Below are 16149 nucleotides of genomic sequence, written 5' to 3'. Positions count from 1 at the left end.
GAAAGGGGGCGCCGCGCTGCGCGATGACCAAGGGATATGGGGCATCGCGTTACGCGATGACCCCATTAAGCAACCGGTGCCACATGTCCAGCCACGTGTCAATACGTGGCAGTATCTGACGGGCGACCCGTTGGAAAGCAACTAAGTGATATAAAAGATATAATTACGCTTACGGAGTTAAGTTAATTCCATGGAATTAGTTGACTACGGTTGCTCGTGTGTTTGTAGGTTTAAGGAGCTAGAGAGCGGTGTTACGAGAACAAGAGCGAAAACGGTGAAGGAAACAGAGCTGGAACGCGAGAGATACGAAGAAATCAAGTCGCGGAAATTAGCTCCACCGTGGCCCACGGTCTGAACCGTGGGCCACGGTCCACCTGGTGCAAAAACTCCAGAGTCCACCGTACCGTGGAGAAGAAGGAAACCGTGGAGGCGACCGTGGCCCACGGTCGTGCTGGTAGACCTGTTGACTTTTGGTCAACCGTGGACCACGGTTCACACCGTGGCCCACGGTCCTGGGCGGAGACAAAGTTGCATGTCTTTTAATAGCCCATTTGGGAGTGTCTTTTGGACTACTTTGTCACCTTGGCCGGCCTAGAGGCGATTTTGGAGAAAAAAACATTATTTTGGGTATTGTATTGATTTGTTTTATGTCAGGGATTGTGAGAAACAAGTTACTTGATGCAAAGATGATCTCCCGAACCATGAGTGGCTGGTTACTTTGGTATTTCTCTCGGGATGTAAGGTTATTTGCAAAACACTTTTGTTTCTTGTTCTTGAACTTGGATTGATTATCTAAATGCTATGTTAGTATGATCTTGTGCTTGTGTGATTGTCTGTAGCTTGTCCATATTGTTTCCATCTAGCTTTTAGCCATATGTTTTTGGTGTCGATGGCAATCGAGATTGAGTGGAAAGAACTAGGGAGAATAGTATTGATTGATTGATTAAGTAGCAACCTCGCATTCTAGAAATCCGAGTACTTAGTGCTTGATTAATCACAACAATTGCATACACACAAAACCGAGATATTACGGTTTATCCATTGAGCGTTAACAAAAGTGTTGAATAATAACCCGAACCCCGAGAGGAATACTTGTTTAATTATTCGTTTACAACTTTCATTTAGTTTAATTTAGTATAAAAAATCAAATCAAAACCAACTTGGAAATTACTTTGTGTCATTTACATTTATCTTAGTTTAATCGTTAAACTACTTGGTTACACATTTTCCACAAACTCTTCGTGTTCGATACCCACTTACTGCTATCTAATTTAGTTGTATTTGGTTTAAGTTTGCGTGAGCCTTCGAACTCATGTCAGTATCTCAACGTTGCGGCGTCGCGCTACGTGATGACTTGAGCTAAGGGGCCATCGCGCTACGCTATGGTACCCAAATTCAGCTATAAAGGGGGGGGGGGGTGATCGGCATTTCATTCCACACCACAAACACACACATTTTCACACACTAGTACACACACTAAGCCTCGGTTTGCGTGCCGACCTCGTGGAATGTGCCAAACGCCGAAGCTCTGAAGGGTTCAGCTGTACAACGCGATATAGAGTAGAAGTGCCGCTCGATCAATCATAGGCATATAACTCTAAATACCCGTACGAGGTAGGGGTTCTGATTAAATTATTATTTTATTGTTATTATAATAGCTTAGATCATAGTCAGGGGTATATAGCCCGAACCTTGATTACTGATAAGCATAATATAACTTTTCATGCAAAGGTTATAGTTAAATAGTATTTCTTAATGACTAAGAAAGATACTATTCATCCACACTGGTTATAGTTAAAGTAATGTTTCTTCTTGAAGAAGAAACCTGGTATAAATGTTTCTTCCTAAAGAAGAAACCTGATATATAATTAATAAATAAACAAAGGGACTAAAGGTCCACATGTTTTGTACAAATAAATGATTTGTCAAGGTTATGGCTATACAAAACAGACTACGAGGTCTGAAGCTAGATCACTGATCTAGGTATTTATACAAATGTTATACTCGTACTATAGGTCCGAGGTAATAGTCAATCAATCAATCTGAAAGCTGAAAACAAGAACAGGAATCAGTAACATAAACTGATTTACAGACAGGGGTTAGTAACCGAAACTGATCAAATATACAGGAATCAGTGTCAGAAACTGATTTGCAATCATAAAAGGTGAATACGCCCCGACTTTTTACAACTCTTTTAGAGTCTGGACTGTTTACATAGGATTTACAAATCCTTAAAACGTTGTGTTACAATAATGAGAAACGGGCATACTCAAATTAAGAGTATACATGTGTCTGGATCCATACATACATGGTGACTCGGATTTCCCCGAGGCCATGCATATCATCAAACACGCCTCTGGTAGTCTACGGGACTGATCAGAGAAATGATATTGTGTATATGATTAATTGTACATGTACTTAGGGTAATTGTAACCCAATTGAGTTGGGTGCCTAATGAGTATTATCACAAAGGTATTGTTATTGTTTACACACTGGTATTATTGAGTCAACGTCATTCACCGGCTGTGTGCTGACGTATTTTCCCCCCCATATTTCAGGGAAACTGTATAAGAATAGAACTGACAGGCAGGACTGATAGAATATTGGAAACATAGTCATTAGAGGTGATCTGATGGCTCAGATATTTATTCAGAATGTTATTAAAGAATTTTATTTTCAAAAGGCAGATATTTGAAATATTAAAACGGGTGTTCAACTCCCGAGATTTTAATATAATAATATTTTATCTGAAAAAACTTTCGCTGATATTTTATACAACGGTTATTCTGACCCGACATTTTATAAATGAATATTATATTTACAAGACTTCCGCTAAAAACCCGTAACTCTGATATATTTTCAAAACCGGATACCAACTAACGAGCGTCGCACCCAGGCCCTTAGTCGGGGTGTGACAAAAACCATCAATAAATTTCCCTAGAAATAAATCTCAGTTAGCAAAGTTCATTAAATTGAACAAGCCAACATGACAATAACATTAATAAATTGCCCATTAGCACAGTAACATACACTTAAATCCAAACGACCAAATAGATTTTGAACCTGTAGATCTCAAGTAACTATTCGCCTGTTAGCACGGTAACATACACTACAATCCAATAAATCAAACAAGTTTCAAACTTGTTAATCAGAAGTAACTCGTGAAGGTCAAATGAGTGCAGAGACACTGTTCTCAACTTCATTTCATACGGATTTTAAGAACAATCGATTATATATAATGCAAAGGGAAATCAAAATTAAAACAATCGGAATTCAATCAAAATTAAAAAAGAGAGGAAATCAACACATACAAAAGAAACTCTAATAAAAATGAAAAAAAATAAAGAATTAGGGTTCATACAAAGAAGACGAAGTCAGGAACAGTAACAAAAGACAACGATCACTCCATACCTACAATCATAAACACGATGTACACATTAAGCAAGCTAATCAAAACCGCATAAACTACAGGAAACAAAAATTATGCCGCCAATTTACCTCCGACGAACACAATAAATTAAATGGGCACAATGCATGAACATAATAGTGAATCAGTGCTGAGTAAGAACGAACGACAGATGGTTTCAACAGGAAACGACATGCGCAAAGTAAGTGGCCACAAATGAACGACAGGTCGTTTCAACAGGGCTGATTTTGATTTGAGTTATATAGATCTAGGGTTGGGAGGTTACCCACGTCTACCTAAAAAGGGGTGATGAAACCTCCCTCCCATAACTCCCATGGAAATTGTAATTTTTGTGAACTTAGCGAACGGCCAATATTCAATCTTTGATTCTAATCCTTATCAGATGGTTAATATTCAATCTTAGTTGTCCTTATCAGAAGGTTAATATTCAATCTTAGATTTACATCAGACGGGCAGGATTGAAACTCACTCTACGATAACCTATTAATATAATATTATGATTTAACAGTGAGTTATTATAACTATTTGACCTCATCATAATTTCTATACAAGATTTCTTTTAAGTGTATAAAATAGTTTGTCATAAATCTCATAATTTCTATACAAAATTAAAATAAGTGTATAAAATAGTTGCAAGTGCAGCATAATAGGTGTCAATCGTGGGCTAAAATTTTCTTTTACTAAAAGAAAATTGGATTTTAATAATCTCAATTTTGATCCATTGGCCGCCGTTAAACCAAACTTAAGAAGTATATTCTAACAATCACAGCTTTCAACCTATTTTCCTCCACTAAACATTTTTCTAATAGAGTTTAACCCCGTTAGTTTTTTCATGACGTGGACGATGACATGAATGATGTTAGATCCACCACCATTTCTTAAGTTGGATTTAAAGTCGGGATTATTAAAGCCATTGCTGGCCAATAGATAATAAAAAGTTAGAAAGTTGTTTAAAATTCTAAACCAGAACTGTAATTTCATAGTTTCTTTTAGGCCATGTGATTATCAAATGCAACAATAGGTTGGGTTTAGTACCTGTCACTTTTCATGTGTAGCAGAGGAAAACCAATCCACACACCCTTTAACATCAGGTTTCATACGATATTATAGCCCCTAAACGATCGTATGCAGAGTGTGTGGATAACCAAAGGGTGTATGAATAACATATCCATTTTTTTTTTCTTCACTGGTTTTATCGGTTTAAGGCTTCAATTTTATTAGGTCGAATAAACAAATCCGGGTTAGATAAAGTTTATCACACAATAAAAATATAATATAATAATAAAAAAGACCCCCCTTTAGATATTAAAAATAAAAAACACATAATATAAAGGTAAAATTCTTAAAATAGCCCTTTTAGAGAGAGAGTCCCCAAAATAGTCCTTTTTTTTCAAAATTTTTTAAGATTTGGACTTTCCAGACACATTGGAAAAAGATAATAATTTAGGAGTAGCAGGCCAAATTTCTAAAGAAAGTTAGGGAGGAGACCAGATTTGGGAAAATAATGAAGGGAAAGTTCAAATTTTTTAAAAATCTTGGAGTAAAAGTTCAGATTTTTATTAAACTTTTTTTCTCAAAACCCGTTTTCAGAGACTGTTTTTTTATATTTCCTACCTTTCTCGTCCGTATTTTCAAATTCTAGAAAAAAGAGATTTTGAAATCTCGTCTTGAGAGACGAGATTCTACCACCACCGCCCACCGTTCGCCTTCTACCACCGCCACTACCACCACCACCACCCACCCACCCATCGTCCGCCACTACCATCGATCACCACCCACCACCACCATCCACCGTCCTCCACCACCACCGTCTACCACCCACCGGGGAAACAATAGTATTTGACTGAAAAAACACGGGGAAACAGAAGCGAAAGGTTAGTTTCGTTCCAAGTCAAATAGTGGATGCATGCGTCAACATTCAACACCCTTCCTCACAAACCCTTCATATATTTTTCTTTTCCGAATCACAAATCACACACAACACAGTAAACTTCATTCTTTCTTTCTCCGATTAGCAATAATAATAATAATGGGGAAATACATTGAGATGGTAGTGGTGGAAGTTGGGTGGGTGGTGGGGGTGGATGGTGGTGGTGGCGAACGATGGGTGGTGGTGGTGGTCGCGGTAGAAGACGAACGGTGGATGGTGGTGGTGGTAGAATCTCGTCTCTCAAGACGGGATTTCAAAATCTATTTTTCCTAAAATTTGAAAATATGGACGGAAAATGTAGGAAACATAAAAAAACAGTCTCTCAAGACGGTTTTTTGAGAAAAAAATTTAGTAAAAATCTGAACGTTTACACGAAGATTTCAAAAAAATTTGGACTTTTCCTTCATTATTTTCCCAAATCTGGTATCCTTCCTAACTTTCTTTAGAAATTTGGCCTATTACCCCTAAATTATTATCTTTTCCCAATGCGTCTGGCAAGTCCAAATCTTAAAAAATTTTGAGGAAAAAATGGCTATTTTGGAGACTCTCTCTTTAAAATGGACAATTTTGGGAATTTTCCCTACTATAAATACAATGATATTTACTAATTAAAAAAAAAACCCACCTACAATTGTAACTATGAAAATAAAGAATACGAGTAGATAGGTGTTTGGGACCAAGTACCGGTAACATATCGACAAATTCTATATGTTATTTGGTACCCATGTTTCAAAAATTAAGTTTTGGTGTTTACGATATGGCACCGATCTCGTCCCTGCATGTACGTTTATGATTCGATTACCGTTATATTACTAACGCCTATGATCCGATTACCGTTATATTACTAACGCCTATGATCCGATTACCGTTATACATGCTTCAAATTAATTACAATAATAGAGTAATAAAAAAATAGAAGTAAAAATATGAATGATATGATATTTAAACACTCTCTCTTACAAAAACATAGCACGATCCTAACACGTTATAGGGTTTGAGGTTTAATTTAAATAGGTTTGGTTTAGTTTAGTTTGGGGTGGACCCACGAGTAAGTTTAGTAAACGGGTTGAGTTGGCCAACTTGGAGTTCATGAGTTGACTCATTTGCATTCTTAAATTAAAAAAAGTAGTTTGTCTTATTTATATGTGGCAACCGATTAGAAGAAAAATTCACCGTTGTGGGTCGTGTAAGTTATAAATTAACGAAAGAATGCAAACGAGAACAAATAAATTTAAATAAAAAACAAAGTAAACCCATAACAAAAGATAAATATATTGAATTTTTATTGGTTAGACTTAGACTTTATTTGAAATACAAATGTACCTATCATTTTCTTTCTTTTGCACAAAAGTAACAAGACAAGGGGATCCCGAATCTTCAGGAACTATCGCTATCCCTCTTTGCATTAGGTAACTATTACAAATAAATGATAAGTATAAAATTTATGAACTATTAGCTAGTTCGTTTATAAAATCAAAGACTTGCTTTATACTAGGCTAAAACATCTTGGTTTATTGTGAAACTAGCTTTTGAATCCGTGTATTACACGAGATTTGTCAAATGATAAAATAAGATCCATTATTTCAATTGTGATTATCAAAATACTTATAAAGTAATTAATGTAACTTTAATAGAAAAAACAAACGGGGTTAACGAAAAGTACTTAAATAGCATAATTTTAATGGAAATGTCAGGTGTTGATTTGCAAAAATTTAAAAAATGTACTAAAATTACGTAGTTGGTTAAATCTTAGGTATAAAAATGACAATTCAATAATGTATAAAATCCACACTATGTTATAACCCACTTGACAAAATAGTTTTGACCCATAACCCATGGATAATTAGAATGAATTAGATGAGAGATTAGGAATTAGAAGAAATATAGGCTTGACACCTAAACTTCAACATTTTTTTATTAGTATTTTAAGATAAGATAAGATAAGATATCTAAACCAATAAACAACTAATAAAGAAGCAACAAATAATGTGTTATACATTCGATAGGAAAGTAAAGGCATGAGTAGGTTGCATATGAGATGTCTCTTTGTGACTTTGTGTAAGTGTGTTACAATTAATTTAGCCAATCAACGTAACTAATAAACAATAAATGTTTTATTAAAAGTTTGCATTTTGATAGATTTTCAAGTTTCAATACTGGGTTTATATTTATAAAAAATTAAAAAGTCACTTAGAAGTCAGAAGTCAAGCGTTTACACTTCGGTTTAAAACCATCAAATCGTTTTAACTCATCAATGGGTAGGTTTTACGTGGGTTATTTTTTTTTTCTTTTATGTTCGGTCGGTAACGAAACCATAACAAAACTAATTTATTTCTTCAAACTTGGTCAGTATACCGACTATGAGTCGGTTGGTCCTGACACCAACAAAGCATGTATATTCAATCCAATTTTAATTGAAAACTAAGATTCCTATTGCTGCAAAGTTGGTATAGCGGTAAGAGACTTGCTCTTCTTTAGTGAAGACGTAAGTTTGATTCTCACTTAGGCTAGTTTGAAGGATATCTAGGTGAAGGGGCGAATCAGAGCTTTAATCCCGGGTTCGAACCCAACAAGGAGCGATTCGCCCTTTAATCCCGGGTTCGAACCCAACAAGGAGCAAGGGTTTACGGATTTTATCTAATTCCCCGCCCATCAGGGGGCAACGGTCTCACGGCGCTCGAGAAGTCGACCTTGGGCATAGCCCCAAAAGAGTATATTTTCACGTGAAATTCTTTGCCATTAAAAAAAATTATAAATTGAAAACATAATAATAAGTAAAACATAATTAAATCTAAATGCCATAATTGAAACATAGTTAAGTTTAAATATAAATTCTTTGTCTTTAGGTTTAATAATATTCTGCGGTTAAAAAAAACATAGTTAGATTTATATATTACAATCAAAACAAAATTAATTTAAAGAACTATTTGTAAAAAATACAAAGAATTGTAGAAAAAAAAGTTTTCCAAATATTTTAACTAGTTTTTATCCAATGTATTACGCATTTTTCATTTATAGTATTTTTATTTATAATATTGTGAATGTATTTTTTTTTTTTATTATTTTAGTTTATTTATTGTAAGAAGTTAATAATATACGTAAACCTATTTTGATTCATTTATGTTGGGTTATGTTCATTTTTGAATAAAACATTGAATAAACTATGTATTTAATTTTATATTTGTTCGTTTATGTTCATTTGTTATAATTTGAATATTATTTTTTGAAAATTTTTATTTAAGTTGAACACAAAAGAAAAAAATTAACCCGCTTAGAAATTATTCAGGTTTCATGAGACCTATAAAACGATACTATTATATGTTCAAACTTTTCCTGAAGGAAAAAAAAAACTTTAGTTGTACTATTGTCAGTGATTCAGAGTCTTGTTTCAGATCATTTTCTTCTTTGTTTTACTTGATTGATTCTGAGCACAAACTTAATAAACCCTTCACTTCCCTATTCTCCATCTATGCTTCTCTCTTTCATTCCTGACCGTCGTCACTCACCCACCTCCAACCCTCTTCTGATGCGACCTCCATCTTGATCCTTGCACCGTTTTCAGTGTTTCCTATTCTTGGCCTTCATTCTACGTGTAGTCTGCTGGTATGTTAAACGGGTCTGGTTCGTCTCGGAAGCTACGACCCTCAGGGGTCCCTTTAGGTATTTGTTTGTTTATTTTGAACAATGCATTGTGTATTATTTGCTTGTTTGTACCTATTTTGAACAATTTGTGTTTTGTTTGTTGGATTGGAAAGGGACCCTAGATTCTTGAGATATTGAAAGTTTATTTTTAAACAGTTTTTTTTCTAGATTTTCTTATTCGGACAGTGAAATCTACTCCTTTGGTTATCCGGTTTTGAACACCCCTAGTTAAAACACTAAAATAACAAGATGCCGTTAAACAAAAGATAAAGATACTTGTAGCTAATTAGTATTTTATAAAATGGCATAGCGACAGTTAGGTTAAAATGTCTTTGAAGTTAATTCTTCAGATTTAACGTGAAACAAAATATTATTTTAATAATAAAACATTAAAACTGTAGTGATCTTTATGTGTGTTTAGGGTTTGATCATGTGATTGTGTACATGGCAGGTTTAGGCATTGTGATTACGTTTGTGAGGACAATGATGATCTCCCTATCTTACAATTATTTTGGGCGTGGTACTTTGTGGAAAGAGTTGACAAGATTGTTGTTAGTTTGTTGGAATCGGTGGTCTCGGAAATTAGAAATTTTACACGTGTGTACAAAGTTCCTGTTAATTTTTTTTTATGTTAGGGAGAATAGAATATATTTTCCTCTAAAGTTACAAAACTGATTGATACTCTCTTGTTTGGTTAGAATTCTAAGGGTAACTATTAGATAGTATTATTAGATTAGGGTTTTATCAGTAAGAGCTCACGCCCATTAGGTTAGTTAGGGTTTTGTTATGATGTCTATATATTGAAACTTAATCATTCAAATCAACCAATATTTTACCATTATATAACAATAACTTATTTGGTCGCGTCACATCTAGTTTCTTATAATTCCTTTGATATATTGATACTTCATTTTTCAAATCATTTAAAGATTTTCGATTTATTGCTAAAGGAGATTTAAGAAATCAATGTGAATGTTGCATAGAGTCTAACAGTAACAGTAATGATTGAATATCATGCAGGCATGTTAGGTAAAAGCGTTAGTTAACCGATCGTTTATATAAAGTTTTCATTAAAATTTGTTCATTGGATTTGTGATCTCCCAATAATATATAAATTTTAGCATTCTTGTTATGAAAACACAGTGATGCTTATAGAAAGATTGCTAAAGGGCCAACCACATAACCATTTCTAGTGTAATTCCATCACCTTTATTCGTTTTCAATTGTATCAGCTAGGTTAAAAGCCATTTTCAAAATATATGGGCCGTCTAAAAACCAGCGGTTTGATGCTAAAACTGTATTTAAAAAAGAAGGCGCCCAAAAATACCACGCCCAAAATAGTGTCTGCTTGCAGTATAACAGGTTTTTAAAACAACTTATGGTGTTGGTTTAAGTATGCAAACTTAGAGTTTATTTTTTAGGTTTAGTTTTCGTACCGTAGCGAATAGCGAACTTATTTATCATGACGACACACGCAGACTTTGATTTAATATGTCATATTGTCTACAGTTCTAGTACTAAAACACCCAAGTGGCATGGTACCGAACAAATCAAATCAAAAAGAACATACCATTTTTTGAAAACCCTAATCTTGTTTCTTGCTCACACTCTTTGTTCCTTGTCAATGGCCTCCTCTAGCATCAAACGGTTGTTGCTCAAAACAGGCAGAGTTCTTAACTCTTAATCAATAATCAGCAGAGTTAACTGAAAATTGAAGGCCCTAAATCTTGTTATATTGTTTATAGTCAATTTCAAGGTAAAATTGCACTAGACTACTACTTATAGGTTGATTCTCCACAATCAAAAACCGTCCAACAATTACCCTCGTTGTATTAAGGGTTCAACGGTTTTTGACAAAAAAAATGGTAATTGATTAATTTTTAATTTCTTTTCTAAAACTAATTGACTAATTGTTGCTAATTTCTTGTTTTGATATCCTACTGGCTTAAGTCATTTTCAAGAAATTTAGTTTCCATTTTTGTTAGAGTAGCTTACATGGACTCCTTAACACTAGTGAACTTGTTCACACCTAACTTGTATTTGGGGTTAATTATTTTGGTCTAACTTTTGGTATCTTGTTACTAGCTTACGCTGCTTTTGAGAATGACAGTACGTCTGATGTGATAATTAACTCATAGAAATTGACGGTTATGATGCGTATATTCGATATGATAATTAACTCATTGAAATTGACAGTTATGATGTTTTATGACACTATTTATATGATGGTTTGTTTATGCTATTAGAACCATAAAGCGATGATAATAAGATGTGTATGCTTAAGTTATGCGTCTTTTTGTTTTCTTAGTAATGTATATGATCCTATATGTATTTATTTGTGCTGACATATGAAAATGCATTGTGCTACCCGTTTCATTGCTAGTATAATGTTTTGTTTGTGTTGTTTTTTGTTTTTAAAATAATACCTGTGTGTAATTTAAGTCAAGTGTCAACAACAACAAAGGAAAGTTCATAGCATCCTAATCTGTTGTTATGTGTTTTGAGTAGGGGTGCAAACGAGCCTATTCAGTACCAACTCGGTGCCGGTACCGAATTTGCCCACCCCTAACAAGCGAAATGTTCGATTTTATCTTGTGTGATTTACTCGTTTCAACTTTATCAACAAAGTCATATTTAAAAAATATGGGTCGTAAAAAGTATCAAAAACCGACGGTTCGAAGTTAAAACAATATTTGTTATTTAAAAAAAAAAGACTCCCAAAAATATCAGGCTCAACATATCGTCTGCATGGGGTATAGCCGGTAAAACAACTGATGATGTTGGTTTAAGTATGTAAACTTGATGAGTTTATTTTTTAGGTTTAGTTTCGGTATCGTAGCAAATACCAAGCTTATTTATCATGATGACACACAAAAACTTTGATTTAGTATGTCATATTAGTTGTTCTAGTACTAAAACTCCCAAGTGGCTTGGTACCGTACAAATCAATCACAACATTTGAAAACCCTAATCCTGTTTCTTGCTCACACTCCCCTGTTCCTTGTCAATGGCCTCCTCTAGCATCAAACAATTGTTGCTCAAAATTGGTAGAGCTCTTAACTTAACTCTAAATCAATAATCGGCAAAGTTAACTGTACTTGAAGGCCCTAAATCTCGTTATATTATTTATAGTCAATTTCAAGTTAAAATCGCACCAACTACTACTTATAGGTTGATTCTTGTTTTGATTATTATGTTTTGTTAGTAAATTACTAAGAAAGCTACGTCATGGTGTGTAAGCATCCAAAACCTTGGTGCATTTGGGCCGAATATTTAATTAAGTATGCTGAAAATGATTGCTTATTTTTTGGAGGATTCATCACTCCTTGATACTTGATTCATTTGTTTATTATTTATTTATTTGTTTTTTTTTTTTTTACTTTTTGTGTTGTAGACTTTTACAAAAACATATGAGGAAGGGAACTTGGGCATTGGTCTATTAATTCTAAAAAGGGGGATGATTCCAAGAAAGATGATAACTCTAAGATTGACAAGTTGAATCAAGATGTTAATTGGCTTTCTAAAGCACTTAAGGTGGAATCAAGCCACCCCAAAGGTTTGTGTGCGTGTATGTGTGTGAGTTTTGTCTTTTTTTTTTTTCCAACCTAGTAATAACATCCCGTTGCTTATTTTATTTTTATATACAGTTGATAATCAAGAAGAACAAACCGAGCGGTGGGGTCGATTTTCTCACATAATTACAAGCAACAAAAAAAGCAAGGAAGGGATTCCGGAGTGGAACATGAGCAACCTAACCATCGCCTTGTATCTTCTCTACAATCAAAAAGCATCCAACATTCAACCTCGTTGCATTAAGGGTTCAACGATATCTGACAAAAAAATGGTAATTAATTAATTGTTGCTAATTTCTTTTCTAAAACTTATTGACTAATTGTTGCTAATTTCCTATTTTGATATCTTACTGCCTTAAGTCGCTTTCAATAAATTTTTACATGGACTCCTTAACACTAGTGAACTTGTTCACTCCTAACTTGTATTTGTGTTAATTATTTTGGTCTACCTTTTGTTATGTTGTTACAAGCTTATGTTGCTTTTGAGAATGACAATACATCTGCTTTGATAATTAACTCATCGAAATTGACGGTTATGATGCTTTATGACATTGTTTATGTGTTGGTTTGTTTATGCTATTAGAACCATAAAGCGTTGATAATAAACACGTATGCTTAAGTTATGCACCTCTTAGTGTTCTTAGTAATGTAGATGGTCCTATATGTATTTATTTGTGCTGATATATAAAAATGCAATGTGCTACCCATTCGTTGCTAGTATAATGTTTTGTTTGTGTTGTTTTTTGTTTTGTTTTTTTTAAATATTACCTGTGTGTAATTTAAGTCAAGTGTCAACAACAACAAAGGAAAGTTCATAGCATCCTAATCTGTTGTTATGTGTTTTGAGTAGGGGTGCAAACGAGCTGAGCTCGACTAGGCTCGAACTCGACTTGTTTAACTTACACAGCTCGAGCTCGGCTTGTTTACTATTTATTAATTATTATTTTTTATTTTTTTATATAATTATAATTATTTTTATATATTTTTTTCTATTATAATTTTATGTATAAAATAATATATATTAGTTATTTTTATTTATTTTTTCATAATGTTATATATATATATGTATATTAAGTAATTATATTAAATATATACTTTAAAAAGTTATATAAATGACAGGCTCGTTTAGGTTCGCGAGCCGGCTTGGGCTCAATAAGTGAAGCTCGAGCTCAGGCTCGTTTATTAAATGAGCTTACTTTTATGCTCGAGCTCTGGCTCGGGCTTGATTAAACTTGGATCGATCGAGCTTTTTAACGAGCCGATCTTGAGTAGCTCACGAGTAGCTCGGCTCGTTTGCACCCCTAGTTTTGAGTATTGTGTGCTAATAGTAATGATGTATTAGACTAAACTTAATGTGTTTATAATAGTTTTTTTTAAGTTAAGCCTTTTTCTATTTGTTGTTTTTATTTTAATGATGTGTTGCACTAAACATAATGTGTTGGCATAAATTCAGTTACTTAACTCTACTGCATCTGATTTTGAAAGAAATTGTGTTGTGTAAGTTACATGTTGATATGATTCGTGCTCTTTAAGTTTATGTTAGTGCTGCTGCTTATGTAAAAAATCGTATCTTGTGTTCCTAAGCATAGTTGTGTTCTTTTAGTTTACTAAAATTTACTCCACAGTGTTGGTGTTGGTGCTTTAGTTGTCATTTAAGTTTTTTGTTAATAGTTATTGTTAATAGTTATTTGATTTTGGTAGATATGTGCTAGTTAGTTTCTATGTTGCTGCTAATATGATTTGAGCTCATTATGTTGCATGTTGGTGTTGCTAATTGATTTTTTTAATATGTGTAGGTTGAGGAGATGATATACAATCTAGACTTAGCAATATGGGCATACTACAATAATCCCAATTATGAGGCCCAAGACGGTATGCCCAGTGAAATTCAGATTGTAAAACTTGTGCCACGTTCGGGCCCACTCCGACCAGCTTACTTTATCGGGATTGATACTTACAACAAGCTTGTCATTGTCGGGTTTAGAAGGACAAGTACCTTTTCTGATTTCATTACCGACATAGTAGCTATAAGTGAGACTAGTGGCCCAACTCATTTTGGGATTGCCCAGGCTGCACGCTGGTTTTTGGATCATGAGATGGAATCCCTTAGACACTTACCTCGAGGAGAATGAGGTTGTTAATTTCTTCTTTTTTAGTATAATGGTTACATTTGTTTGGGGATCTATCAATCACATATTTTATTTTTGGATAGTTTGCTATTATGACTTGGTTATTTAGTTATTTACGTATTATTTTAAATTTTGTTATTTTTAAAAGAACATTTCATGTCCCAAAAATTGTCAATTTGAAGTATTCTGTTCTTTCATTTCTCTAATGAGCAAAGAGATGTGGTTTCACTATTCAACAAATTTCATAGGATTTGTATATTTCTATTCTTTTCATTTCATGCTTATCAAACTTGAAAATGCTGGATTTTTTGTTGAATTTGTTAATAAGGTGACTTTTGTTCGTGAATTCCATCTCTCCTACTCGGTTGTGTCACACGATTCGGTCGCTCTCTTTGAATCACCCAACCTGAATCATTAGGGTTTGTGTAACATCTGTAGATGGATCTTGCCTCTTTCCTTATATTTATAATTTATTTCAACCTATCTTTAACCACTATTCACCAAGCTTGTTTAAATCCTTGTTTAATTAACATGTTTTACTCGTGTAAATTGATGACATCCGTATTTTTCAACTATTACCTAACATATTAGTTTTCTTAATAAAGACACTTGATAGATTTTAAGCATTTGAATGCAATTCTAGAATCGGTATCACACATTTGACCAAAGATCATTTATCCCCATGGTATCCGGATGTGAAATACGAGAACCCTACCTTTGAAGACTAAGGGTTCAAGTCATGTAGTAAGCATGTTAGATGGATTTAGTGGTATAGCCATTAAGAAATTTAACACATTTAACCTATATCTTATTTATAAAAGGTTTTCATTAAAATTTGTTCATTGACCCTTTAAAGATTACACACAACCCTTAAAGATTACACACAACCCAAAGTGACCAACTTCTAAGCGGATTTGTGATCTTTCTTGTAATAGGGATTTAAGGTGAGGCTGACCGAACATTCACTAGGTGGTGGGATTGTCATGGTGTTGGCAATAGTGATCCGCCAAAAAACAAGAGAAACAGTCGTTGGGTATGGAACACCAACTTGTGTTTCAACAACACTCACCGAGAACTGCACTGATTATGTTACCACACTTTGCATGCAGGTTGGTATATGAAGGTTTCGTTTTAACTTATGTGTTGCAAAATATTAAATATGGGGATGGCAATGGGTCGGTTTAGGTATTTCTAAACCCATACCCGATTATTAAAGTACATCCCAAACCCATCGGATATTTGGCGGGATTTTATCCGTTCCACGGGTTTCGGGTTAGTGTATCACTGTATCTACTGGGTAACATATTGCCATATTCTTCTACAATCAATATTTGTTTCACAAGGATCTAATATATATTACATCAAAAAAGGAAGTTACATCAAAAAATAAAAAAATAGAGTATACAAGTTGTAACGTCCGTAAATTCCGATAAAAAGATTTATCCTTGT

The 16149-nt window shown here is 33.9% G+C and overlaps 1 protein-coding gene across 1 annotated transcript; it reads left to right on the top strand.

The window, feature by feature from the left end:
* Positions 1 to 190: 190 nt before the first annotated feature.
* On the top strand, positions 191 to 14703 carry LOC143598772 (uncharacterized). The gene is made up of 4 exons (XM_077076909.1): positions 191 to 349; positions 12453 to 12555; positions 12647 to 12843; positions 14368 to 14703. Exons 1-4 carry the CDS (start codon positions 191 to 193, stop codon positions 14701 to 14703), a joined length of 795 nt encoding a protein of 264 aa, XP_076933024.1.
* The last annotated feature ends 1446 nt before the right edge of the window (positions 14704 to 16149 follow it).

Source organism: Bidens hawaiensis, unplaced genomic scaffold, assembly GCF_021521415.1.
Source record: "Bidens hawaiensis isolate Kalapana, Puna unplaced genomic scaffold, B.hawaiensis_p1.1 tig00050807_1, whole genome shotgun sequence".
Lineage (NCBI taxonomy): Eukaryota > Viridiplantae > Streptophyta > Magnoliopsida > Asterales > Asteraceae > Bidens > Bidens hawaiensis.
This window is presented reverse-complemented; position numbering and strand designations above follow the sequence as displayed.

What these genes read in the sequence shown, in the direction of transcription:
- LOC143598772 (XM_077076909.1), top strand. Translation starts at nt 191, where the DNA reads ATGGAATTAGTTGACTACGGTTGCTCGTGTGTTTGTAGGTTTAAGGAG. An exon ending in TAGCTCCACCGTGGCCCACG is followed by an intron (nt 350 to 12,452) that starts GTCTGAACCGTG and finishes AATTCTAAAAAG; the next exon opens with GGGGATGATTCCAAGAAAGA. An exon ending in CGATATCTGACAAAAAAATG is followed by an intron (nt 12,844 to 14,367) that starts GTAATTAATTAA and finishes TAATATGTGTAG; the next exon opens with GTTGAGGAGATGATATACAA.